Below are 25,126 nucleotides of genomic sequence, written 5' to 3' on the forward strand. Positions count from 1 at the left end.
CTCACATGAGTACAATGTCTACCCAGAAACCTGAGGCAAAGCCAACCTTTCTACTTGGCAGCTGCAGGCCCCCAAGCCATGCTCTCCAAACTGCCAGTCTAACTCCCCGTGGCAGCCCTCACTCCGTCCATAGTTCACGGGCCTCCTGCCAGGAATGCGTGTTATTCCTCTGCCCACCTAAATGCCACCCCCAATTCAGGGCCACTCTAGAGCCCTCCCTGGCTGTTGGTACCAGAACGTAACACTGTGTAGATATGCCTATGTGCTTTTCACCGGAGGTATCCCCTGTACAAGGAAGATGTGTCTAGTAAATCCCAAAGAGGTGTGAGGGGAGAGGAGCATGAAGAGGGAATAGGAAGTTAGAGACATGAAATTTTTTTAAAAAAATTTTTAATGTTTAGTTTTGAGAGAGAGAGAGATTGTGAGTGGGTAAGGGGCAGAGAGAATCCCAAGCAGGCTCCAGGCTCCAAGCTGTCAGTACAGAGCCTGATGCAGGGCTCTACCTCACAAACTGCGAGATCATGACCTGAGCCAAAGACACTTAACTGACCTGAGCTACCCACACGCCCCTAAGACATGGAACCTTCAAAACCTAGCTAGCTTACATCCTTCAGTCTCCAACGACTCCCCCTGTTTCCTACACTCCTGTCACCTCAAGCTCCAGTCCCTGTTCCCTGTGCTGTCCTCCCCCCGCCCCCAGTGCGAACACCTACGACTGGAGTGCCCTTCAAAACTGACCTCTAGAAAATCTTTCCTATTCTACCAGGATCTCCACTGCACCATGTCCCATGGAACACAGCTCTCTGCTTGCAACTTGGTGGTCAAGCCAAGGGCTTTGGAGTCAGACATGCCTAAATCAGAACCCTGGCTCTCTCACATACCACTGGTGACCTCAGGCAGGCTCCTTCTAAATCGGTTTCTCATTTGTAAAGTGGAGGTCACACTATCTCTGCCCATCAGGTAGCTTTGAGGGTGTTTTATTTACTGAGGGTTCTATATGCATATAAAGGACTAACACGTGGCAAGCGGAAATGAAGTTTCTTCTCAAGACTAATTATGGTGCTCCTTGTCTAAAATCCTGCAAACACTAGAGGCATGTCCTAGAGGGCATGTCCCTACAGCAGAGCTTAGCACCCCAATTTCCAAACTAAGCTCCTCTGAACTTCCACTTCTAGGGAGTTGAGGCTTCAAGGGCCCGACTGAGGGGCTCTAGGACCTGCTTCGGCTCTAGCAGTTTCTCACTTTTCCTGTTTTGCATATTGGGGTTCCAGTAAGATCTCCCGTAACAAAAGGGCCCTGCTGCTAATACAAAGTTTGACAGTGCCTGGTTTTGTTGTTTTTTTTTTATAATTTTTTAAAAAGTTTATTTTACTTATTTTGAGAGAGAACGAGCACAGGAGGGGCAGAGAGAATCCGAAGCAGGCTCCGCAGTGACAGTGCAGAGGCCAAGGTGGGGGTCTAACTCACCGACCGTGAGATCATGACTTGAGCCAAAATCAAGTGCTGGTCCTTAACCAAACGAGCCACCCAGGCGCCCCGACAGTGCCCGGTTTTGAAGCTAGTTGGGCTCTCGGTGAATCTTGTACGTGAGGGGGGGTGGGAAACAGACACAGGTGTGAACAACTTCAGCAACCAGAAGCAGGTTGGAGCAGGGCTAAAAGCCCTGTTTTCACTGCTTTATAGTCACAGTGCCTTTGGACGCTGCAGGGAGAGGGGCAAAGGCCAGATCTCAGGAAAGAAGGGGCTCTCTGCAGCGTTTGCTGGGCCCAGCCACTTCCCTCCTCAGATTCAAAGTTACGGGGGTGAGACTTCCAGGTGGTCAAGGGCAGGCAGGAGATGGGACAGTGAGGGGAGGAGGCATTCTTGAGATACAGAGTCTTTGATGGCAGCTTCCAAAGGCTCTGGGCCGACCACCAGGAAGCTGTGCATACCTACAGCCCGCGCCCCCTTATAATCACAGGGATAACTGTCCCCAATATGGGCTGCCATTGCCGGTTCCACTTGAGCAAGCCGCAAAGCCTCACGGAAAATTCGGGGGTCGGGCTTGGGCCAACCGGAAGCCTCAGAGGTCAGCACAAAGTCAAAGTATTCCCTCAGGCCAAGACCCATCAGGATGTCCTCTAGACGCCGGTCAAAGTTGGAGACCACTGCCAGCCTCAGACCTCGTTTTCGGCACTCCCTCAGGGTGGCCTCAGCCCCCTCCAACACCTGCCAGGTGAAGGGCTTGCTGAAGTCCTCGTACAGCTGGTCAGCGATGGGGGTCACAGCCTGGGCATCTCGAACACCTGCTAGGTAGAAGGTCTGTAAGACCACATCCACCCACCACCGGCGGGAGGTGAGGCCTTGGCTCAGGCCATAGTTGGGGAAGCTGAGGCTCTGAGCCCTGTACGCCTGCCTGAAGGCTTGTCCCAGGGAGGCGGCCTCCACCTCCAGCCCGTGGGCCCGGGCCTTGGAGGCATATTCCTCTCCCACGGGGTGGCGGAGCCTGAGCAGCGTATCCTTCACGTCCCATGTCAGCAGTCGTAACTGTAGCCGATGCGCCATGTGTCTGCAGGAGGGGGGGGGGGGGCACGTCCACCCCAGGTCTGCCAGGGGTTAAAGGGAACCTGAGCTGGACAAGACCCCCTCCACAACCTAAAGGTCTTCTCTTTCCAGGCCTTGTGTGTCAAAGTTGCTGGCGCTTCCTCACAGCAGAAGATCCTGGAATGAGACAGCAGTGATGTGGAAGTTCAGGCCTTGGAGTCAGAGACAGATTGGGTTCAAATTCTGATGCTGCCAACTGACTGTGTGGCCCTAGGAGTGCCACTCTCTGAATCTGTCTCCTAATGGAAGAGGAGCACCATGTCCCAGCCTCACCAGATTGTTGCATTAAATGAGATCGTCCGTTCATTCCACGACAAATTTCTGGGCACCTACTGTGCACTAGATACTAGGGAACAGGATAGATTTCCAGCCCTTATGGCATTTAGACAAAAAACTATGCAAACACTTAAGCATAACGAAGTCAGCATGTGCCACAAGGATGTAAACCCAGGGATCCCATCTAGTTTGTTGAGCTTCGTAAGAAAGTCAACTTTCAGTGGAGATCTGAAGAATGACTATGCGGGAAAAAGAGGTAGTTAAGTGTTCTTGGCACTGGAAACCGCAAGTGCAAAGGCCCCGAGGTAGGTCAACAGCAAGTCGGCTGCTTTGGGTAGATGGGGGCTGCTGAGGCAGGGCCTTGTAGGTCAAGGTAAGGAAACAGTTATGATTGCTATTACTATTGTTAACAATGCCAAAGACACAGACGCAGACCATGTGACCAACCCCTTGTTTTGGGAAGAATGAGCCAGAGAGGGGCAGATACTTGCTTAAGGTGAGTCTGTGACACAGCCAACACCAGAACCTAAACTTCCAGACTCTGGCCAGTGCGCCCTTCCACTGCATCATGCTTAGACAAATGTGATTTTAAAACAATCTGGTTTTGGTGAATCTGCACAAAAGGCAGACAGAGAAGCCCAGTCCTGACTCTATGCCAGAGCCCCAGCTTCATCTTCACTGGAGGTAACAAGGTCGGCCTGCCTGGGTGCAGAGCCAATGAAAGGATCACGGACTCCATGCACAAGAAACGAATTCCTCAGCCTGTGGTCCAGAGGCTGGGTGGAGCTTCTTGCCCCAGACACTGGATTCCAGACGGTCCGAGGTTGTCTAGTCGCAAACTGAGGGGCCAGAGTTCAGAGCACAGCCAAAAGTTGCCGCTGAGGAAGGGAAGTGGCTGGTGAATCTGGGGACAAGCCTTAGGGGAAGTCTGTCAAGGAAATGAATTTAAATGAATCTGGAAATTATGGAGACCCATCCAAAGACCCTCTCTCACTTTACTGGTGGGTATATGGAGGCCCGGCGAGGGGCGGGAACTCGCCCAAAGCCACGCAGGAAGTCAGTGGCACAGCGAAGACTAGAACAACGAGCTCTGGCTCCTGACCCACAGCATTTCCCATTTCTGGAAGCCGGGGCTGAGGGCTCTGGCCTACAAGCCTGAATTGCTCGGCCTTCCTTCTCACCTCCAGGGCTCGATGGCGACAAAGTCCAGGTAACCCGCTGTTAGAGCGAAATCTCTACAGCTGCCGTTTGCAGCGTGACCTGGGGCGTGACGTGGCTGCGGCCGCGCTCCTGGGGCCCATTCTCAGCTCCAGCGCGCCCCGAAGCCTCGGCGCCCGCCCCCGGCCCCCGGCCCCGGGGCATCAGGACCCACTTACTCCGCAGTGAAGCCGGTGCAGAGAAAGCCACAGCAGTCCGGCGGCTCGGAAGAGGCGCGCAGGCGCCCGACCGCTTGGCGGAGCCAGAGGCCCGCCCCCTCCTCGCCCCGCCCCCGGCCCTGGGCCTTCACCGCTCCTCCTCCGGCCGCTTCCTTACAGCCTCTCCCGGCTCCCGTCCTCTCCGCCTCCCGCCGCACCTTCACCTGCCTCAGTGCGGCGCCCTCGGTCACCCGCCCACACTGCACTTCTCTGCCTTTCTTCTCCTTTCCGTCTCCCTCTCTACCCGTGCGTGAGACCCCACACCTTCTCATTCCCCGTCCGCCCCGCCCCCACCCCGCCTCTCCCGGTCACCTTGCACACTCTCCTTCCTCTTTCCCTGCCCCGCCTTCGTCGTCTGTCCCTTATCCCCCTTTGTGCGATTTCTCCCTTCTCCTCCCCAAACCCCTCCGCCTTTCTCGGATCCGGACGCCCCCGGGAGGTTCCCAGGATGACTTGGGAAGAGGGGGATTTGGGTCCCCTTCTGGATTGCTGAGTGCTGTGTGGACTTGGACAGGGCGCTGTCCCTCTCTGGTTTGAGTCTCCAGTCGGTACTAGGAAGGAATTGCTTTCACGTGGAAACTTGTCTAACCCAAGGCAGTTTGCTGAGGTTAGGGTCCTCTGCAGTAATCTAGCTGCTTTTTTTTTCATTTGATATAAAATAATCATCCTCAAAAATGTTTAAAAGTATGAACTGTGCAAACTAAAAAGCCCAATCTCGCTCACTAACGACTCATTGAGCATTTCTCTGCCCTCTGTCCTTCACTGAGGACGCGGTAGGGGAGAAAAGACGGGATTCCTGCCTTCATGGAACATGAGAGGGGCAGACACAGATCAAGTAAATGAGATTTCAGATAGTGATGAGTGCTATACAGGCAATAAAAGAGAATGGCGTCAGGAACAGTGTGGGGGCCTCTCTGGGTGAGATGGTTAGGGGAGGGGCAAAGATCTGAATGGCTGCCTGGTGAAGATTAAGGGACAAGTACTGCAGGTGAGAAAACTGGGAGAGCAAAGGTGCTGGGGCCCCAGCCTGTTTACTGAGCTAGGGCAATGGCTCATGGGGGCAGGGAGAAAAGGAGGGTCTCTGCCACCCGACCCTCCACCCCCTTATTCCCCAGGGGTTGCTGCAGTAGCAGATTTGGTTATTATGCTATCATTTTTCTAGGAGCACACAAACCTGCATATATTTTTTCTTCCTTCTTCTCCGCACCCCACCCCCTCTTTTTAAAACAAAACTTCCTCCTATATTCTGAGGCTGGTCTGTTCGCTTCATTCAGAACCACCTGACCCTCACTGGGCTCAGGCCTGGGAGGAAATACAAAGTGCAGAGTCACAGACCCTAGTGCTGTCACAGACAGCAAGGGGGAGCTTGACTTCCAAGCTCATTATGTGTTACAACCGTGATTCCTACGAAATAGGGTGAGTAGGAGGCCAGAGTCCCATCTGCATTTCACAGAAGGGAGTTCAGGTTCCAGGGTCACCTAGAGCGCATTTCCTTAGGTTCTGGTCCCAACTCTGCCACCTGATTCTTGGTGAGCCCTTCACTGAATTCTTTTCCTCTCTGGGCCCCAGTCTCCAATATGCAAAATTGGGAGATTGGACAAAATAACTTCCAACTGAAGTCCAGGCCAGCCTCTCAGTTAATTTCCAAGGTAATTAACTTTGTCCACAGAACCTCAGTTTTTCCATACGTCAGGATTAAATGAGATCACATGAAAAAAGCTCTTTGAGAAGATGATTCTTTTTTTTTTCTTTCAATTTTTTAGGGGCCTCGGGCTGACTGAGTAGGTAGGGCATGCGACTCTTGATCTCATGGTTGTGAATTCAAGCCCCACGTTGGGGCTTACTTTAGAGATTCCTTAAAATATAACAATACAACAAAATTAAAAACAAATCTGAGTATAGTTGACACACAATGTTACATAGTTTCAGGTGCACAACATAGTGATTCAACTTCTTTATATACAGCATAACCTGTGCTCACAAGTGTAACTACCACCTGTCACCATGCAACACTATTACAACATCACTGACTGTATTCCCTATGCTGTACTTTTTATTACCATAACTTATTCATTCCATAACTGGAAGCCTGTCTCTCCCACTCTGCTTCACCTGTTTTGTCCGTCTGTCCACCCCCTAGAAGATGATTCTTTTCAGATAATTGAGTCTCCTGAGAGGTTCAGGATTTTGTTCGGTCATGTAACTATTTCAACCCCGGGCACTTGTTGCACAAGGCAGGTGTGTCCCTTGTGATCCATGTGAACGTGGCCCTCATTTTACTGTTTGTCCTTTACATTCTGCCTTTTTCTTTCTCTGAGTAACATTTCAACAGAGATAAAGGAGACTTGAGTGTCACAGAAAAGCCAAGGGCAGGTCCCTGCTGTTCTGAAACAAGAAACAAGCTTTAAAAAATTGTTTTAATGTTTATTCATTTTTGAGAGAAAGAGAGAGAGAGAGAGAGAGAGAGAGAGAGAGCGCGCATGAGCGGGGGAGGTGCAAAGAGGGAGGGAGACACAGAATCCAAAGCAAGCTCCAGGCTCTGAGCTGCCAGCACAGATCCTGACGTGGGGCTCAAATCTGTGAACCGTGAGATCATGACCTGAGCCAAAGAAACACACTTAACCCTGTGCCACCCAGGCTCCCCAGAAACAAGCTTCTTTCTGGTTTGCCAGTTCAAAAATGGGTACACTTGGGGCGCCCGGCTGGCTCAGTTGGTAGAGTGGGCGACTCTTGATCTCAGGGTCATGAGTTCAAGCCCCACATTGGGTGTAGAGCTTAGTGGTTATAGTTTCCTAAGTCAGCTGGCAGAAATCCTCCTTGGAGGGTTTCATCCCTTGACCTATCCTGTGTGGGCTGTGGCCTCACGATTGCCCCTGGAGACACCTGGGGTGTGATTAGACCAAACACTGCCATAGATCCACTGCTCATGGAGGAAGCCAAGTTTTTTACAGGAGGCTTTCGCCCTCGAGAATCTCATGTTCTCATACATAAGTAAACCCAGCCTGGGGCCGCCAGACAGCTCTCCCTTTACCTAAACATTTTCGTGTACTTATATAACTTATATTAAAATATATCATAGAGGAAAGTGCAAACAAGTGCCCATGTCCTTGAATTTTTACAAAGTAAACACTCCCATGCAGCCAGTACTCAGACCAAGAAAAAACATTTCCAGAACTCTAGAGACCTAGTCCACTTCCGCTTGCTTACCCCCGCCTGGTTCAACTGGCTTTTGATCTGTAATATAAACGGGATAATACAGCATACACTCTTTTGTCTTGCCTCTTTTGCTCAAGTTTTGTTTGTAAGATTTATCCATGTTGCTGTGTTCTTGCAGGTCATTCATTCTCCTACCTGTAATATTCCATGATACGAATATGCCACATTTTATTGTTTTTTTAAAAATGTTATTTTTCAAGATTTTATTTTTAAGTAGTCTCTACACCCAATGTGGGGCTCAGACTCACAATCCCGAGATCAAGAGTTGTGTGTTCTACCAACTGAGCCAGCCAGGCGCCTGTTTTTTTTTTTTTTTTTCTTTTTTAATACGAAAATTTATTGTCAAATTGGTTTCCATACAACACCCAGTGCTCGTCCCAACAGGTGCCCTTCTCAATGCCCATCACCCACTTTCCCCTCCCTCCCACCCCCCATCAACCCTCAGTTTAGTCTCAGTTTGGTTTTTTTTTAAGTGAACTTTTTCAAAAGTACTTGGGGCTTGAACTCACGACCCTGAAATCAAAGGGTCACGTGCTGTACCAACTGAGCCAGCCAGGCACCCCACCACAATGTACTGTTGATGGGCACTTGGGTTATCTCCAGTTTTTGGTTATTACAAACATTAGAAAATGTTGATATGAACATTCTTGAATATGTAGGTCTTTGGGTGAACATATGCACACATTTCTGTTAGGTAAATACCTAGATGTGGAATCATGGAGTCAGGAACTATCTATGTGTTCAGCTTTAGTGGATAGGGCCAGTTTTCTGAAGTGGTTGTACCAGTAATGTCTCAGAGTTCCAATAGCTGCCCATTCTCAACCATTGGCTTATCTCTTTTTAAAACTAGGCACTTTGATGGAAGTATGGTGGTATCTCATTGTGTTTAAAAAAAATTTTTTTTTTTAATGTTTGTTTATTTTTGACAGAGAGAGAGAGACAGAGACAGAGCATGAGTGCGGGAGGGGCAGAGAGAGAGGGGGAGACACAGAATTGGAAGCAGGCTCCAGGCTCTGAGCTGTCAGCACAGAGCCTGACGTGGGACTCGAACCCACAGACCGTGAGATCATGACCTGAGCCGAAGTCGGATGCTTAACCGACTGAGCCACCCAGGCGCCCCATCATTGTGTTTTTAATTTGAATTTCTTTTTTTTTTTTTTAATTTTTTTTCCAACGTTTTTTATTTATTTTTGGGACAGAGAGAGACAGAGCATGAACGGGGGAGGGGCAGAGAGAGAGGGAGACACAGAATCGGAAACAGGCTCCAGGCTCCGAGCCATCAGCCCAGAGCCCGAGGCGGGGCTCGAACTCACGGACCGCGAGATCGTGACCTGGCTGAAGTCGGACGCTTAACCGACTGCGCCACCCAGGCGCCCCATTTAATTTGAATTTCTATGTTGACTAATGGAGATAACACCTTTTCATATATGCATTGGCCATGTTTTCATTTATTTTTATTTACACAAATAACACACAAATATAACTTTCTTAGATAAAACACATGAATATAAAAATGCATCTGAAGCTAGGATAACACCTAAAAAGCTAAGGTTCCCCTGAAACCAATCCCTTCTCCAGTTTTGAGCACTGGACTTGGTGTTTGGAGACCTGAAGCCCAGCCCTGGTCTGCCAATGGCTTGTGTGGATTTGAACAATTTCCCTTTCTGGGTTTGTCTCCCATCTATACAATTAGAGTGTGTAACTAGATGGTCTCTAAAGACCTCTTTGCTGTCCTGACCACTGTTTGAGTGATTACAAGACACTTCATATGATGAGGATGGCCATTTGCCCCTATATCCATTCTCTCCTTTTTCCTTAGTAACTTAATCCAACTTTCAGCTGAGCCACCTGGCTGCCCCACTAGAGTCTGTTTTCCAGCCTACCTTACACAACTAGCTGCGACCGTGACTAAGTTCAGACAAGAGCATACGGACAGAAGTGATATGTGCAACTTTTGGGGTGTGCCCTTATAAAGAAGCATCTTGCCCTCCATTCATCTTTCTCCTCTTTCTGCTGACTGGAGAGGAGCTAATGGTGGGAACTGAACTCGCCATCTTTGACCATGAGATGGAAGCCGAGATGTGTTTAGGAGGACAGAACAAGGAGGGCGCCTGGACCCACCACACCATGTAGCTGACATGGTCTGGACTGCTCAGAGAGAAATGTTTTCTTCTTAGCTATCATTACCTTGGCTTTTGTTATGACCACTGAACTTGAGTCCTGACTAATACAGAGTAACTGGGGAATGACTTTAAATTGGGTGTTAGGGCAGGGTTTCTGAGGAAGTGACGTGTCAGCCAAGATCTTAACAATAAAAAGGAGACAGCCACACAGATTCTGGGGAAAAGCATTCCAGGCATGGGGGACCACTGCTGCAAAGCTCTGAGACTCCACTAGACTTCTGTGTAATGAGGCAGACCTGGTCAGTCATGGTGCCACATCTCCCATGCCATTGTTGATGGTGACTGAATGAAGAGGCTGGTTCATATGACCTGAGTGGCGCCAGTCAGAGAGCTCCAGAGATTTGTCGTGAATGACGGGAGAGGGTCTTTCTTTGGGATTGTAAGTCATAAGGACCATTTAAGGATCCTGTGGCTGTCAAGTGGCAAAAACCTATCTTAGAATAAAGCCAAGCTGAGGCAACCATATAAGAACTATGAAGAGACATAGCCTCTATGACAGCCTTTAACCCTAGACCCAAGCACACCTGACCTTATTGAAATCCAGTTATAAAAACCAATCATTTACTTTTTTGCTACTGAATTGGATTCTGTCACTTGCAACCATAAGTATCTGGAATATGGGACGCTGGAAGTCACAGGCCCTTATATGTGGAATTGGCACAGTCCATGTAGGCTATGGGGTATGGGGCAGGTCAGGAGTCCTCCTTTCCTAGCTGGGGAATTGTTAGTAAAGTGGTTGGTTGAAATACCTGTTGTTTTTGGGGACCCTCAACCATTTGCCCACTGAAGGTGTAGTTTTAGGGATAGTAGTAGAAAATAGAAAAGTGAGATTGGGGAGCGCCTTGGGTGGCTCAGTCGGTTGAGCGTCCGACATCAGCTCAGGTCATGATCTCACGGTTTGTGAGTTCGAGCCCCGTGTCGGGCTCTGTGCTGACAGCTCAGAGCCTGGAGCCTGCTTTGGATTCTGTGTCTCCTCCACTCTCTGCCCCTCCCATGCTCATGCTGTCTCTCAATAATAAACAAAAAAAAAGAAGTGAGATTGGTGGAATGTATTGGCTATTTGTTGTGGCCTTTAGGAAGGACCTACAAGAAACAGACAAGCTACCATCTAAGCAGGCACATCAGAGGGAAATAAAGTCAAGTCTCATTAAGAGAGGCCCTGAATGCTCACCAACTGCCTGTGATGCTTAGAAGTCTGAGAATATGCCTTGCCAATTGTGAAAGCTGAGTTCTCTCTGCACAAGGATAAAATTATGACTAGCAAGAGCAGGGCACATAGCAGGAAGACTGGGACTGTGGAGGAACTAGATCCTTCAGGACCACCTAAACCCCTTCAGCTTGCCTGCCTGGCCATTGCCTCTGGAAACAAAACAGTGGGGCTGGAGCAGATACTAGGTGGCTTCTGACGACAAATCCTGACTTCAGAGGGCACCACTGCACATAGACCATGATGCCTGAAGGCCGCTCAGCCCTTGGTGTACCCCCTTGAATAGCATCATGTTAGATCCCTAATTTATCTGTTCACTAGGAGATGGTGTGCACAGTGGTTAAAGGTAGAGGCCTTGGAGTTGAGCTATGTGGGTTCAAATTCTAGTTCTAACCAGAAGTGTTTTCAGTGATGGGGTTCTAGATCCAGTTCTGCTACAACTTGAGTGGCCCTGGGTGAGTCACCAACTCTCTAGGTATAGCTCCCTCACTGCAAACCCAAGCTAAATTTAGGACTCCCCCTCTACCCTCTCTCCCAAGCTTTCCCATCTTAGTAAATGGCCCATCAGCCGCCAGGAGCTCAAACCAAGTTTATCCTTCCCAAGAAATCGACCTCCTAAATCCATTCCCCTCTTCACCCCCTCTGTCACCACTCCAGTCCAGGCTACAAAATCTCTCCTCTGCGCTTTGCCAGTGCTGTCAAATGTTTTCATCAAATGCAAAATCAGAGTGCATCGTTCGCCTGCTTAAAATCCTTCAGATGGCTTTCCTTTCTCTTGGAATAGGGTCTGGAAAGGCTTCCATCTTCCTTACACATGGCTTTTGACCCCCGCATGGCTTGGCCCTGGTCTTTTTGCCCTTCACTGTGCTCCAGCCACACCTGCTTTGTGTTCTAGCTCATTCTAGACATGGAGTTCCTTCTGCCCGGAGTGCTCTTAGCTTGGCTGCTTATCCTTCAGGTCAAGGGTTAAATGTCAGCCTCTCAGGGAAGCATTTTCTGACCCTTCAAACCCAGTTAGGTCCTGGTGACCTTCACAGCGCCCATCACATCACCGGTGACACATCGACCTCCTGGTTCTCCTCACGGAGACTCACCATCATTCCGCTTAACGTTTACTTCTGGGGGAGTCTGGGACATATGCAGAGTGGTTTGCCTCCTGTGGAGTTTGTACCTAAAGAGCAAGGTCTGTCTCCTGTCTCTCTGTGCTGACAAGAACCAGGCCTCATATTGGCCTGGCAATGATGAGTCTGGGAACATTCCCTTTCATACTAATCAGAAATGAGCTCAGGGGTCAGGGGCCAAGGGGCCAGGAGATAAGAAGCTAAGAGGCTAACACAGCCAAAGGTTCTGGCCTGGTCAGAACCTTGAGGCCCATCAGTGGCTCATCTCTAATTAGAGCTCCAGGCTCTGGCTCCTTGAAAGGTGAAGCTTTAGGACTCTTCAAGCCCTGGTTTTGGCTGGCCACCTCCCCAAAGGACAGGGTGAGATCGGGTCCTTATTTAGGTCAGCCGCAGCTCTGACTCAACCAGGAGTCAGAGGAGACTGGTCTGTCTACAGGAGCTGCCGGGAGTTCGTAATTGTACTACTTAAAATGGATTGTACTGCTTTAAGGTCTGAATTGAACCTGCTTTGGCCCGAGATTTGGGATTTCTTGTCACTTTGCAGATGGGCAGGGAGACTTGCAAAATGGCCCCTCTATAGCCAGGCCTTAACCTTTCCTAAGAGGAACATTATGCCGTGAGTCTCGGAAGAATGAAAGCATGCATCCAGGCACTCAAGCCAGAAACCCATGGGGGCACCCTTGTTTCCTCTCGTTCCCTAGACTTAAAAAGCTCAGGCAAAATCTGCTAATTCTGCCTGAATTAATGTATCCTGAATACTTCTACTCCTTCCTGCCTCCGCTGCCACCACCCTGGTCCAGGCCAGTGTCAGTGCTCTCTGGGGTCTACGAGAGCCTCCCAACCAGCCTCTTTCTCACGCTTCCTTTTTTTCATGGCAACAGAATGTGGGAAAGTGGAACACACATAACTCCTGGTTAAGATCCTTCAGATGGCTTTCTATCAAATGCAAAATAAGACCAAGCTTCTTACAAGGCACAGGGCCTACCTTTCCAGCCTCCGGTCCGGTCAATCACCCTCCTCTTCCTCACCCTGCTCCCAGGAGCCCTGCCAAGCTCCTCCCACTGCAGGACCTTTGCACACTTTGTGTCATTCTTGCAGCTTCTGGTGCACTTGCCTCTGTTCTCTGGGAGGATCTCTTCTTGTCCCTTGGCCTCAGGGAGGGCTTCTCGACCACACTCTGAGACACACCCATGGTCTGTTATTTTTGGTGTCAGACCCTTTCTTTCCTTCAAAGCGCTTATTACAACTTGTAACTGCTTTGTTTTCTCATTGTTGTCTGTCTCCCTATTATCCCTGCATAGATTTCATATACAGAGACAGGCTGAGGTCTGTCCTGCTATATCCCCAGTACCCAGCATTGTGTCTGGGCACCGGGCAGATGTTCTCAAAAATTTTCTCGACAGAAAAGCCTTTTTGGTGGTGGCATCTTGAACAGCCAGGGACTCTCTCTTTGCTTCTGAACTTTGATCTTCAGAAGGCAGCGTTTCTGCTCATGAACAAGTAACTCTTCTCTGGGTATATGGCTCAAAGCAGACGATCTCAGGCAGCCTGGCAACATGAACCCAGGTGGGAAGCACCTTCTGGAGGAATCGTGGCAAATCTCAAGTCTAAACCCGAAGATGTCAATCTAGGCCTCTGTCCCAGGGCCCAGCTATGCTGCCAGAGGCCTCGGGCTTTCCAGAGCTTCTCATGATTCAAGATGCAACCGCCCTCCTCTTTCCCTAATGCTCCAAGCCCCTCTCCCGGGCCCTGCCAAGCCTGTGCCCTTGGCTCCCGGTAGCTTTCAAGATGAAGCCACGCCAGAAGAAGGAGCTGGGGTGGTGGAAGAGGGCCTCAGGGATGACTCAGGGGAGGGGCAGGGAAGCCCGGGATGGCCGGTGAGACTCGAGTGGTGGGATCTGGCATGCTGGCAGAAAGCACCTACCAGCATGTGAATAGGAAGAGCGCGCGAGCACAGTTCTAAAGCAGCATTTACTTTGGTTTTCACTTCTCCAAGGCCCCGGGACCTTTTAGAAGTTATGGGGTCTTGTACGCCGTCTCCATCACTCCTCCTTCAGCCACTGCAATAGCTGAGGCGTGTAGTAGGTGATGATGATGTCGGCACCTGTCGGGGGACAGAGGCAGGAAGCGGGGAGAGGCCAGGCATCAGCTCTGGGCACACCTTCCGGGAGATGAGGGCCAAGGGTGGGGGAGGCGACTACCATGAAGAGGCACAGCCTGTGGGCGTCACAACAGGAGACTGAGCCCAGCTCCGGTCAGTTAAGGCTCTGCACACTGTGTAACCCTGGGCAAGTCATTTTCTCTTACTGGGCCTCAGTTTGCCAACGGATAAAATGCACAACGGGAGAAATAAGTAAGTTATAAGTGCCCTTCTGATGCTGTGCACACCAACAAAACCAGTTCCCGTTTACGGAGTGGTGAGCATTTGCTGATTATACATATCATCTCATTTAATCCTCCTGACAGCCATGCATCAGGTACTTTTTATCCCCAGTTTATAGACAAGGACACTGAGGTTCACAGAAGTGGCTTGGCTGAGGTCTCAAAACCAAAATGTAAATAGCCAGCTCTGCTGTCTTCACTGTTCCATGTTCTGTTCTGCAATTCCATATCCCCTCCTCACCCTGTGTTTCTTTACATCGCTGGTATTTCCAGGCATAAGGCTCTAGGCTGTCTCGTGACTTTATTTCCCTTTCTAGGCAAAGTGCCCATCAGCCCCGTGGCACAGGTCAAAAACCCCCAGCCCGGCCTGTTTACCTGCACGGCGAAAGGCGGTCATGGCCTCCAGCACAGCGGCCTTGAGATCAAATGCCCCGGCCCGGGCTCCGTGCCACAGCATGGCGAACTCTCCAGAAACGTGGTACACAGCAAGCGGGAGCTCAGGGTGCTGAAGAAAAGCAGCGGTGGGTACATGAATTGAAGTGGAATGGTGGCGTGCCTCCAGGAATGTCCCTTCCTCCCTGCTCGACCTGTGAGCATCTGGAGCCCCATCCCCTGTGTCACTGCTGCTGGCAGCCTGGCCCATTCTTCTTCTTCTTCTTTTTTTTTTAAATAACGTTTATATTTTTGTTTGAGAGAGAGAGGAAGAGGGAGGGAGGGAGGGGCAGAGAGAGAGGGAGAGATCCCAAGCAAGCTCCGTGCTCAGGGCAGAGCCCGACAAGGGGCTCGATCCCATGACCGCGAGATCATGACCTGAGCCCAAATCAAGAGTCAGACGTTTAACCAACTGAGCCACACAGGTGCCCCTAGCCTGGTCCCTTCTCGAACTGTGAAAGCATAGCTGCTCAAAGGCCCCTGTGAGCCCCGGGGCCGATGCCCGTGGGGGTTCCGAGGCATGGATGTGGTGGAAGGATTCCTATTCAGGGGCCGACTGCTCTGAACTCAGAGTCTGCAGTCTCCCAGTCTGAGGTCCCAGAGTCTGTGGACAAACTCGCTCATTTCCCTGAGCCTCTCTCTGCTGGTCTCTGCTCCGTCTGCTCACCTTGTCCTTCACCTCTCGCACGATGTCCAGGTAGGGCATTCCTGGCTTGACCATGAGCATGTCGGCTCCTTCCCGCACATCCCGCGCCTGAGGGATGAAGTACTGTGTGGGTAGTGCCCGGGAGGCGAGCTGGGAGGGGGACGGGCCAGGTGGGGCTCGAGGTCTGGTCACTCACCACTGCTCGGAGGGCCAGGCCCCGTGCTCCTGGCGGCAGCTGGTAGCAGCGGCGATCTCCAAAAGCTGGGCTTGACTGGGCCGCGTCCCTGGGAAGCAGAGGCATCAGGGTGGGCGCCAGCTCTACGCTGATGGGTCAGGGGTTTGAGAGCAGGCCCCTGCCAATCCCCACTTACCGGAAAGGTCCATAGAAACAGGATGCAAATTTGGCGCTATAGCTCATCACTGATACCTACAGGGAGAAAGTGGGGGTCAGGGTTCAGGCAGCTCTTTCCAGATGTGTCAGGGTGAAGTGACAGGGAGAGAAAGGATGTAGGCTGGGAAGCAGAGTGCCTGCGGTCTAGTCCCATTAAAGCTCTGGGCCTTGGTTTCCCCATGTGAGGTGCAGAGGTTGAGATGGATCCCAAAGGCCTCGTCCAGTGCTGTTTTCACTTCTGTGATTCTTTTTTTTTAAGTTTTTAAACTTATTTTATTTTTGAGAGAGAGAGAGAGAGTGTGTGTGCGCAAGGGGCAGAGAGAAAGAGAGAGAGAGAGAGAGAGAGAGAGAGAGAGAGAATTCCAAGCAGGCTCCACGGTGTCAGCACAAGGCCTGACACGGGGCTTGAACCCACGAACTGTGAGATCACGACCTGAGCCGAAATCAAGAGTCGGATGCCTGACTGAGCCACCCAGGTGCCTTTCACTTCTGTGATTCTTAGCACATGTGGGGACAGGGCTGGTCCAGGCTGTCTCCTTGCCCTCCCCACACCCGTTGCCACACTCCCCACCCTACCCTGTTGCCAAGTCCATGTGCCATCAGGGCCTCCTTGATGGCTTCCACACGTCCGTCCATCATGTCCGATGGGGCTACCACCTGACATCCTGAGGGGCAGAGGGTGGCCTTGAGAACTCCGGGACCCCCATATCCACTCTGCCACCTCCCTGACCCGGAGCTGCTCATCTCTGCTGGAGGCTCACTCACCTGCCTTGGCATAGGCGAGTGCTACTTCTGCCAGCCGCTGGCGGCTCTCCTCGGCCTGGAATGTGCCGTTCTTGCCCAGGAGCCCTGCAGGACAGATGGCCGGGTTTGGGGGAGCGTCTAGGTCCCTGGCCTATCCCACCTGCAGGAGGTCTCGGGCAGCAGGGCTTGGGGAGGCGGGGGAAGCTCACCACAGTGACCGTGAGAGGTGTAGGGACACAAGCAGACATCACAGGCCACCAGGAGGCTGGGGAACGTCTTGCGCAACAAACGGATCGCCTCGACGGCTGGGGAGTCCTCAGAGTCGGCTGCAGAGCCCCGTTCGTCCTAGTGGCCGGGGAATGACAAAGCGGTAAGTCTGTGACCTGAAGCCCTCCGGAGGCAGGACGGCCAGATCTCACGGACCACCCGGCTCCCTGCGTGGGGACGCAGTAAGGACTGTCTCCATTTTGCACAGGGCACTTGACCTACCCGGTCAGGGTGTCACAGCCCTACTAGGCTTCCTGTCCCTCCATGGGTGCAGTCATTAGACAGGGGCAGTGTCCACTCACCCAGGCCCCAGGGCCAGCACGTGGCGGTAATGAGAGTGTGGTCAGCATGGAACCTCAGCTCACCCTCATGCCTCCCTCCCTTCCCCTCCCCTCCAACTCTGCTTCTGGTTCTCTCCACCTTAGGGACTCTGCTGGGGACTCCAAAGACCAGGACGCAGCGCAGGCCCTCTTCCACCAGGGGCTTCAGCATCTCTTCCAGCCGGTTCACACCATATCTGCATGGGGGTGGGGCGGAGGGCCCGAAATGAGGTAGGTCCCAGGCAAGGGGTCCCCTCACCTGTCTGTTAAGAGCCAAGTTGCACACGGCACCAGGATGGCTCAAGCCCCACAATACAGGGAGGGGTAGGAATGCACCCACCAAACAGATGGGAAAACAGAGGCCTGCAGAAGCAGAGCTATGGAATTTAGCTCTGGAAGTCCCCTCCAAGGTTCTCGCTGAACTCCCATTTGCAGTCCAGCTCCCCCTGCAATAGACTCTGCTATGACATCTCTGATGATGAATGGATCGCTCGTCCCTTTATGAGGCTGCCTCTTGTGTTGTGGAGCAACTCTGTCCCTGAGAAAACCCTTCTCTCTACTGGGCTGGGGAGCTTCTCCAGATCTATCTCTTGGGTCTGCTTCCTGGCACCTCCACCTGGGAAATCTCTCCCTCCATCCTCCCCTGGCCCTCCCCACCACGTCCCCTACCTGGCCACTCCCGGGAGGCTGTCGATGGGCTGTACGTCATCAGGAATGTCCCTGCAAGAGCGGGGAGGGGTGGGCTATGGACTGGTGGCTGTGGGAAGGGCCAGTGGCGAGGGAGTGACCGGGAGGGATGGCTGGGGAGATGGGAAGGAGTAGAGAAGTGGGGACGGTGGGAGGAGGCTGGGGTCCAGTGTCTGGTTCCCTGCCTGGCCAAGCCCAGGGCCTGAAATAGTAACAGGAACGACAAAAGAGTGACAGTGACAACAGAAGCGACTGGACTAAAAGAACAGTAATCACAGGAAGGAGTCAAATAGCTAAGAACTTGGACTCTAAAGTCAGCAGGCCCTCGCCTGCCCTCCCAGCCACTTACTGGCTGGGTGACCTTGGCCAACTTGTACCATGTCTCTTTGAGGCCAGGCCCTTCATCTGTATTTGGGTGGATTCGTTCATTGATTCAACAAATATCGAGCATTTATTATGTGCCAGGTACTGTTTACTCTCTGGAGATACAAACTGAACAAAACAGACACAAATCCCTGCCCTCGTGGAGATGACACTCTAGGGAATAATAGCCATACCTTCCTCACACAAATACTGTCAGGACTGAATGAGAGAATACATGTAGGTGCTTAGCATAGTACCCGGTACACAGTAAGCACTCAATAAATGTCAGCCATTGCTATTATTAATAATCACAGCTGCCACCTCTTACATGTACATAGCTCTTTACAAATCTACAGAATGCCTTCTCAGCTTCTGTCTTGTTGCAAAAGCTCAGGATGGCAGGCTGGGGTTATTATTCTTATTTTCCAAATGGGGAAGACTGAGTTCTTTCAAGGTTTGTTTGGTTCCTAAAACTTGTCCTTAACCCACTCTCAATCTCTCTCTCTTTTTCACACACACACACACACACACACACACACTCTCTCTCTCTCTCTCTCTCTCTCTCAAACACACACACACACACACACACACACACACACACACACACACAGATCAGAGACCTGGACCATTCCTAGGACTCACGTGACAAAGATGGGGTAGATGAGGTTGGAGGTGCTGAGGGTGGCGGTGGCCGTCTGCCAGGCGCGAAGCAGCGGGTGGAAGTAGCCGCTGTGCAGAACCGACTGGGGCTGCATGGTGGGCAGAGCAGTAGGCAGCCAGCTGGTTGAAACCGAGGGCTCCCGAGGTGTCTGCTGTGCCCTCAGCTCTGTGTACAGCTCTGGGGGACAAGAGGAGGCACATGAGACATGGTCCCTGTCTCCAGGAGATGGCCACCCCCCCCCCCACCCCCCCCGCCCAAGCTCTTCCAGATTCCTGCCTCCGCTGCTTTCTGGCCAGTGCACCTCCGATGTGGTTCACCAAGGCCTGCCGGTCTACGACGAGGTAAGTAGAGAAAAAGAAGTAGGTCCTTCGGACACTCTCCTGGCTACTGGAACCTAATAACATAGGGTTTGGACTTGTGTTTTATATGGTCTCTTTTTCTCAAATAACATTTCTCTAGCAATTCAATTTTATTTTATTGTATGTTATTCAAGGAAATCAATCTGTGATGGATTAGAAATTAGGATGAGAAGCACTGATATAGCCAACATTTAAACTTTGTTTATTCCATGAAAAATGTTCATGTGCTTGGCAGAAATTTTAGATAAGCAAAAAGAGAAAAATCTCCTGTAATTCTACCTCTAGAGAAAAGCACCATTAACTCCTCGGTACGGAGACTTCTGGCCAGGGGCAACACACACTAAGAGGATTAAATAGCACCTGACAGACAGACTGGCAGACAGAACTCCTGTAGAGTGGCCATGGAAGCTGTCTTTTCCAGCCTCACAGCCTCCTGCTGCTCCCCAAGCACAAGCCACACTTGGCCTTGGCCACTTTCTGGAAGTTTTCTGTCCCCTTTACCTAGAAGGTTTGTGCTCTCTCCACAACCTCCTCGCCCCCAAACCCTACCAGGTGCCGCTTCTTCCCTCTCCCACTAAGCCTCTCTTGCCCAGATCCTAATCTCTCTTATGTAACAGCTCTTTGTGGATCTAACTTATGTCATTCCAGTAGACAGTGCTTCTGCAGGGCATGGTCCACAGTGAGTTCACTTCTGCCCTCCTCTCCACCCCCCAGCACTCTGCCACACAGTAAATGTTTAACTACATGAAGTATAAGACAATATGCCCTAATGCCAAGTAAGTGGTGTAAGACAGAAGGAAGCTGGGGCATTACCATTCATTTCTTGAGCACCTACGACATGCCAGGCCACGCTGGGCACTTGTACACATGATTTCTCATCAAGGTGGCACTATAGTCCAGGCGGTAGGGTGGATGGAGTACCTCTCAGAGAGGAACCACCACAAGCGTACCAGGAGTTCCAATGTGAGTTTAGAGGTTGGAAGAAGCTCGTTGGAGGAAGACAGGGGCTTAAATTTGGATGTTTCGGGATGAGTGGGTTCAGCTTGGCAGAGGGAAAGGGGCGAATGCTCCCTCAGAAAGGGAAGTGAGGGGCAAAGGTGGGGAAGGAGGAAAGGCTGTTCTGAGGGCTGAGAAGACAATTGAAGATGTGTGTCCTAGGGAGGGGACAAAGGGAGGCCAGAATGAGGACAGGGAAGATGGGGTAGGGGAGGGAGGTGGAGGTGGGGAGGTGGGAGTAGCCTAGTCAGAGCCTGGCTTTAGGAAGATAACTCTTGCAGGCTGAGAAGAGGAGCACAGAGACTGTGGGGGTAGATGGGAGGAAAAGGAAGGGCCACTGTAAGGCAGCCAAGAGTCAGTCTCTTGGGACGGATGCTCTGAGCTTCCGTGACCCAGACGGCAATGGAGACAGGGACAAGGCAGGAAGAGGGTGGTGGGGAGCTGAGTTTTTGGAGGTGCCTGGGACAATACTCAGTAGCCAAGTAGGGGGGAAAAAAAGAGCCACCAGTCTCTCCTTGTATGAATGGACCTCAAGGCCCAGGGAAGGGCAAGGACTTACCCAAGGTTACACTTAGCAAGTTAAGAGGCTAAAACAGTAGCGCTAGAAATCTAGTGTGTCAATTCCTAGGCGGAGAATGGGGGATGGGGGTCCTTGAGTACGCTGATAATGTCTTTCTCTCAGGTCCTTTTAGCCCCCCTCCCAACCAGCTCAGGGACCCATTTTATCCAATTCTCCTCCTTGGCAGGGCTGGGGTTATCAGGAGCCACACAAGGACCCACCCTACTACCACACCCCTCGGCCAACCACATCATTGGACACAGAGGCGAGTCAGGTCTCCCCAGTGATGTCCTATCCCCTAAATGAGCAATCAGTCATTCAGCAGATACAAAGTCCTAAGTGCCCATTTTGTGCAAGACTTTGCTGTCAGGTCTGCTAGGGGTTAGCTCAGCTCAGAAAGGTTAAGTCCTCTGCCTAAGACCACGCAGCTGGTTAGTAATGGGCCAGAATTTGAATCTGTTTTAGACAATGAGTATAGGGTTTTATCTACCATACCCATAAACACTTGATAAACACTTGATTCAACAGGCATCTCTCTGTCTGTACTACCTTTGCCTTGTGCGTGGGAGAGATGGATAGGCAAGAGAAAAGATACGTTATGTGCAGGGCACTGGACCAGGTACCTTTACATGTATCTCATCTAACCGCAGTGGTCCTTCCAACTTTTAGTGATAAGGAAACGGAGGCTCGGAGAGGTTAAGTGACTTGTTTGGAGCCCAGTCAGATTTTGAACGTGCCTCTGATTCACCTCCTAGAGAACAAATTTGTAGCAGGACCCTGGCTTCTGGAATCCAAAGCTGCATTCCACTGACCTCAACTCCCCATCTACTTTAGAAGGCGGGGCCAGCAAATGCCTTCTGCTTATCAGAAGCAGCACAGCAGGGCAGCCAAGGTGCTTTGCAGCCCAAATTTTACAAGGAGGCTGGGAGGTTGGGGGCGGGGGCAAGGGTGAGAGGGTTGAGGGGGAGGCCTCACTAGGGCACAACCATTTGTGTCTGTTTCTTCTTCCTTTTTTTTTTTTAAATGTTTATTCATTTTGAGAGAGAGAGCCAGAGAGAGCAAGAGAGAGTGAGAGTGCACACGAGCGTGAGCTGGGGAGGGGCAGAGAGAGAGAATCCTACGCAGGCTCCGTGCTGACAGCACAGAGCCCAACACGGGGCTCGATCTCACGAACTGTGAGATCATGACCTGAGCCAAAATCAGGAGTCGGCCGCTTAACCATCTGAGCCACCAAGGTACCCCTGCATCTGTTTCTTTAATTTTAGGATTAGGGAGAGATTTGATTTGGGAAACGGGTGTCAGTGCTGAGAAAATTAGAAAGTTGAGAATCACCAATCCTGTCCATTTCTTACATTCTGATGTGGAAAACGAGGTGCAGAGAGGTGACAGGACTTGTTTGACATCACACAAGGTACAGAGCCGGGCTTGACCATGAGTCTCCAGCCTTCTAGTCCAATGCCCTGTCACCTACACCACACACTGTCATTCTGTTACAACAGGCACTTAATAACTAAATATTTGTGGAATAGAAAAACAGCCTCTAAGCCAGAGTTGCCTGTTTGCAGAGCCAAATCCATGCCAAGGTTTTGCTTTGCAAAAAGTCTCTCAAGACTGGGAGATTTCCACACATTTGGGAGGGCACTTCTTCCAAATCAAGGGACCTGCAAGCCACAGCTTAAATCCTGTGACACCTCAAAGACAATGGCAAGTCACCGTGGGATTCACCACGGGACCACCTATGCTCACCCACATTAGAGCAGGTTAGCTTAGCTGGAAGGCAGCAGCACAGGGTGGTGTAGAGAGAACCTTGTTTCAGGGTCATAGAGGCCCAGGTCTGATCTGTGCTGTGTGGGTGACTTCAGGGAAGGTTGCTGGCCTTTCAGGGCCTTCATTTCATAATCTATAAAATGGGAATGATACTACCAAACCTGCAAAGCTGCGGAAATTAGATTAGAGATAGTTAGGAGGTACGTGCCTGGCACCAGGTAGCAGCACAGTAAATGTGTAGCTACTTTTATCATCATTCGGAGCAGAACTGAACTGGAAGGAGATCTGGAGTGAGCCCAGCAGTGCCTTCCCCACCACACCCAGAAGGGAGAACTTGCACTCAAACCTGTGTGGCTGCAGGGTCTTCTGAGATACCACACAGACGCTACCGTAGAGGGTGGACTAGATGTTAATCTATGGGAGGCGCCTGTGTCTCCAGGAGCCAAGGATGGCTTCGTGCAAGAGGTAGTTCTGCAGACTGATTATGAAGGTACTTCCTTCCTTAAGTAACTAAGTTGGGACCTGAGAGCTGCCAGAATGGGGGTGAGGGGGTGGGTCAGAAGGAGCTGCAAGGCCTGAACTTCCCATGTTATGCTCTGCTGAGGATTTCAGAGGCTGTGCTCTTGGCGCAGAGGGTGGGGAACTGCTGCCAGCTCTGGCAGGCTCTGCCACTAGTTGGGGAGGAGGCAGTCAGGAGGGCCAACTAAGTAGAAGGTGGCCAGGGCTGAGAAATCCAAAGCCCCAGAAGGGCCCAGGACAGCAGCTGTCAGGCAGTTCTGAAAAGGGACCAACTAACCAGCATTTCCTGAATATCTACCCTGAGCCACCCCAGTGCTGGATACAGGGATTAAAGAGAAGCAGGAGACCTAGGCCTTGACCTAGGGCTTTGAAGAGCCCAGCCTCTTCTGGGCTTAGCCATTTGGAGCTACAACGAGAATCAGCCAGTTCCACAGACTCCTAGAATATCTTGTCTAAGAGGCTCCTTAAAGCTTGTTGATTACATCATCGAAATAATGGTGAACTGGGCTCAGAGAAAGGCAGACACTGGCTCAAGATCTCGCAAGGGGTCAGTGGCAGATCTGGGCCTAGAATCCAGGTCTCCAGCAGCCCAGTTCTCAGTGCCCCCCATTAGCCCTTGCTACTTTAAGTGTAGATCTCAAAGCTGCTTACCAGCAGAGTTGGGCTTGTGGAGAACTCTGAATGAAATAGGGGGGTATGAGGAAGGAGGCAGAACGTTGACTCTGGACTTGGCTACAGCTGACAGCCTGATGGTTAAGCGCGTGGGATTTGGAGACGGTAGACATGGGTTCAAATCCTGGTTCTGTCACTTTTCAGCTGTGCGATCTCAGTTTCGTATCTGGCAAATGGGGACTTGAACCGACCTCAACGGGCTTTTGTAGCCTTAATGGGCCAATGGATGTGACTTATGTATAAATCTAGCACAAAGCGACTGTTACTGTCTCCACTTCCCTCCTCCTCCCCCCCGCCCCCATCCTTCAAGGCACCTCAGGCTCTGCACTGATAGAGAACGCACCAAGGGTCTCCAAGGGAGTGGACCCCAGAGAGGAGATGCAGAGCCCGGAGCCGGGCCCCCAATGGCTACATCCCCGCGGAGACCCCAATCCTGGGTGCAGCAAGGCAATCTAAACAAGGGCCCCACAAGGACTCTGCCCCCGGCTGCACCGCCAGCGCTTTAGGCGCACGGCACATTTGGGTCTGGGGACAAGGGACTCTTGGTGCCACAGCCTCCACCTCCGAGTCCGCCGTCTCCCCGAGTCCGGCCCCCACTCACCTGGCTCCTCAAAGGCTCAGAGCTGCCGCTCCCGCCACCGCCGTAGCTCGTTTTAGTCTCCCGGGGCCCACGTGGGGGCGGGGCAGCTCACCCGGAAGCATCTCCCCCCCTTGCAGCCCGCCCCAATCAGCGTTAAGGCCACGCCCCCTACGGGCACTGGGCTGGCGGGCTGGTCAGCTCCGGCCTCGGCCCCGCCCACACTCATCGAGGCCTGGCCAATCAGGTGTGCGAAAGGGCAGGCGGGCCCTCGTTTCCCTCCCCCCTCCTCCTTGCTCCTTACTTGGGGCCGGAGCTTGGGTAGCGGAAGGACAGTGGGGTCCTATGTGGGGGCGCAGAGGAGGTGCAGTAGGGGTCCCTGAGAGTCGGGCTCCGATGCGGTTACAGCCCTGAGGTTCTCTTTACAGTTTTCCTTTAACCAGGCTAGTGCATACTTGGCGCTGGTTAATCGTTGAAAGAATAATTGGATGTCAAGGACATTAAAACAACACCTTAATACCGAAAACAATAGCTACGTCCATTTTTGCAGACTGAGTGTTTTAAAGCTGTTGAGTTCAGCACCAGGCGGCCTTCCAGGTTTTCAGAGGAAAATTTATTCCAGTGTAATTACTCAGAGCCTGCTCTGTGCCATGGATTGAGAGAGGTGATGTGAAAAGACATGGGCATTCCGGAAAAGCTCTAAGTCTGATAGGGGCATCGGGCCAGTCTAGGATGGGTACAATGCGACATTTGACCAAAGGTCTGTGCGCGGTTTGGGCAGAA

The 25,126-nt window shown here is 51.5% G+C and overlaps 2 protein-coding genes and 1 long non-coding RNA gene across 5 annotated transcripts; 1 reads left to right on the top strand and 2 right to left on the bottom strand.

Annotated features, from left to right (window-relative positions):
- Positions 1-407: 407 nt before the first annotated feature.
- HDHD3 (haloacid dehalogenase like hydrolase domain containing 3) lies at positions 408-4,306 on the bottom strand. Its single transcript, XM_019454113.2, has 2 exons — positions 4,041-4,306; positions 408-2,700 (listed from the first exon to the last, which is right to left on the bottom strand). Exon 2 carries the CDS (start codon positions 2,542-2,544, stop codon positions 1,795-1,797), a length of 750 nt encoding a protein of 249 aa, XP_019309658.2. The 5' UTR covers positions 2,545-2,700; positions 4,041-4,306; the 3' UTR covers positions 408-1,794.
- LOC128778636 (uncharacterized) lies at positions 2,696-16,087 on the top strand. The gene is made up of 2 exons (XR_008424318.1): positions 2,696-4,069; positions 14,701-16,087. It is a non-coding gene; the product is annotated as an uncharacterized LOC128778636 (long non-coding RNA).
- On the bottom strand, positions 13,954-24,478 carry ALAD (aminolevulinate dehydratase). Of its 3 annotated transcripts, none has more exons than XM_019454118.2 (13): positions 24,368-24,478; positions 19,196-19,288; positions 18,876-19,071; positions 17,853-17,903; positions 17,284-17,380; positions 16,806-16,941; positions 16,618-16,701; positions 16,429-16,517; positions 15,833-15,888; positions 15,658-15,745; positions 15,483-15,569; positions 14,759-14,888; positions 13,954-14,105 (listed from the first exon to the last, which is right to left on the bottom strand). In XM_019454118.2, the coding sequence occupies exons 3-13, from the start codon at positions 18,986-18,988 to the stop codon at positions 14,044-14,046; spliced, it is 993 nt and encodes a 330-aa protein (XP_019309663.2). In that variant the 5' UTR covers positions 18,989-19,071; positions 19,196-19,288; positions 24,368-24,478; the 3' UTR covers positions 13,954-14,043. The 3 variants fall into 3 exon arrangements, with proteins under 3 accessions (XP_019309663.2, XP_019309662.2, XP_019309664.2); XM_019454117.2 differs by having other exon boundaries at positions 19,171-19,288; XM_019454119.2 differs by lacking the exon at positions 19,196-19,288.
- Between the last annotated feature and the right edge of the window lie 648 nt (positions 24,479-25,126).

Source organism: Panthera pardus, unplaced genomic scaffold (genome assembly GCF_024362965.1).
Source record: "Panthera pardus isolate Hobbes unplaced genomic scaffold, ASM2436296v1 HiC_scaffold_20, whole genome shotgun sequence".
Classification (NCBI taxonomy): domain Eukaryota; kingdom Metazoa; phylum Chordata; class Mammalia; order Carnivora; family Felidae; genus Panthera; species Panthera pardus.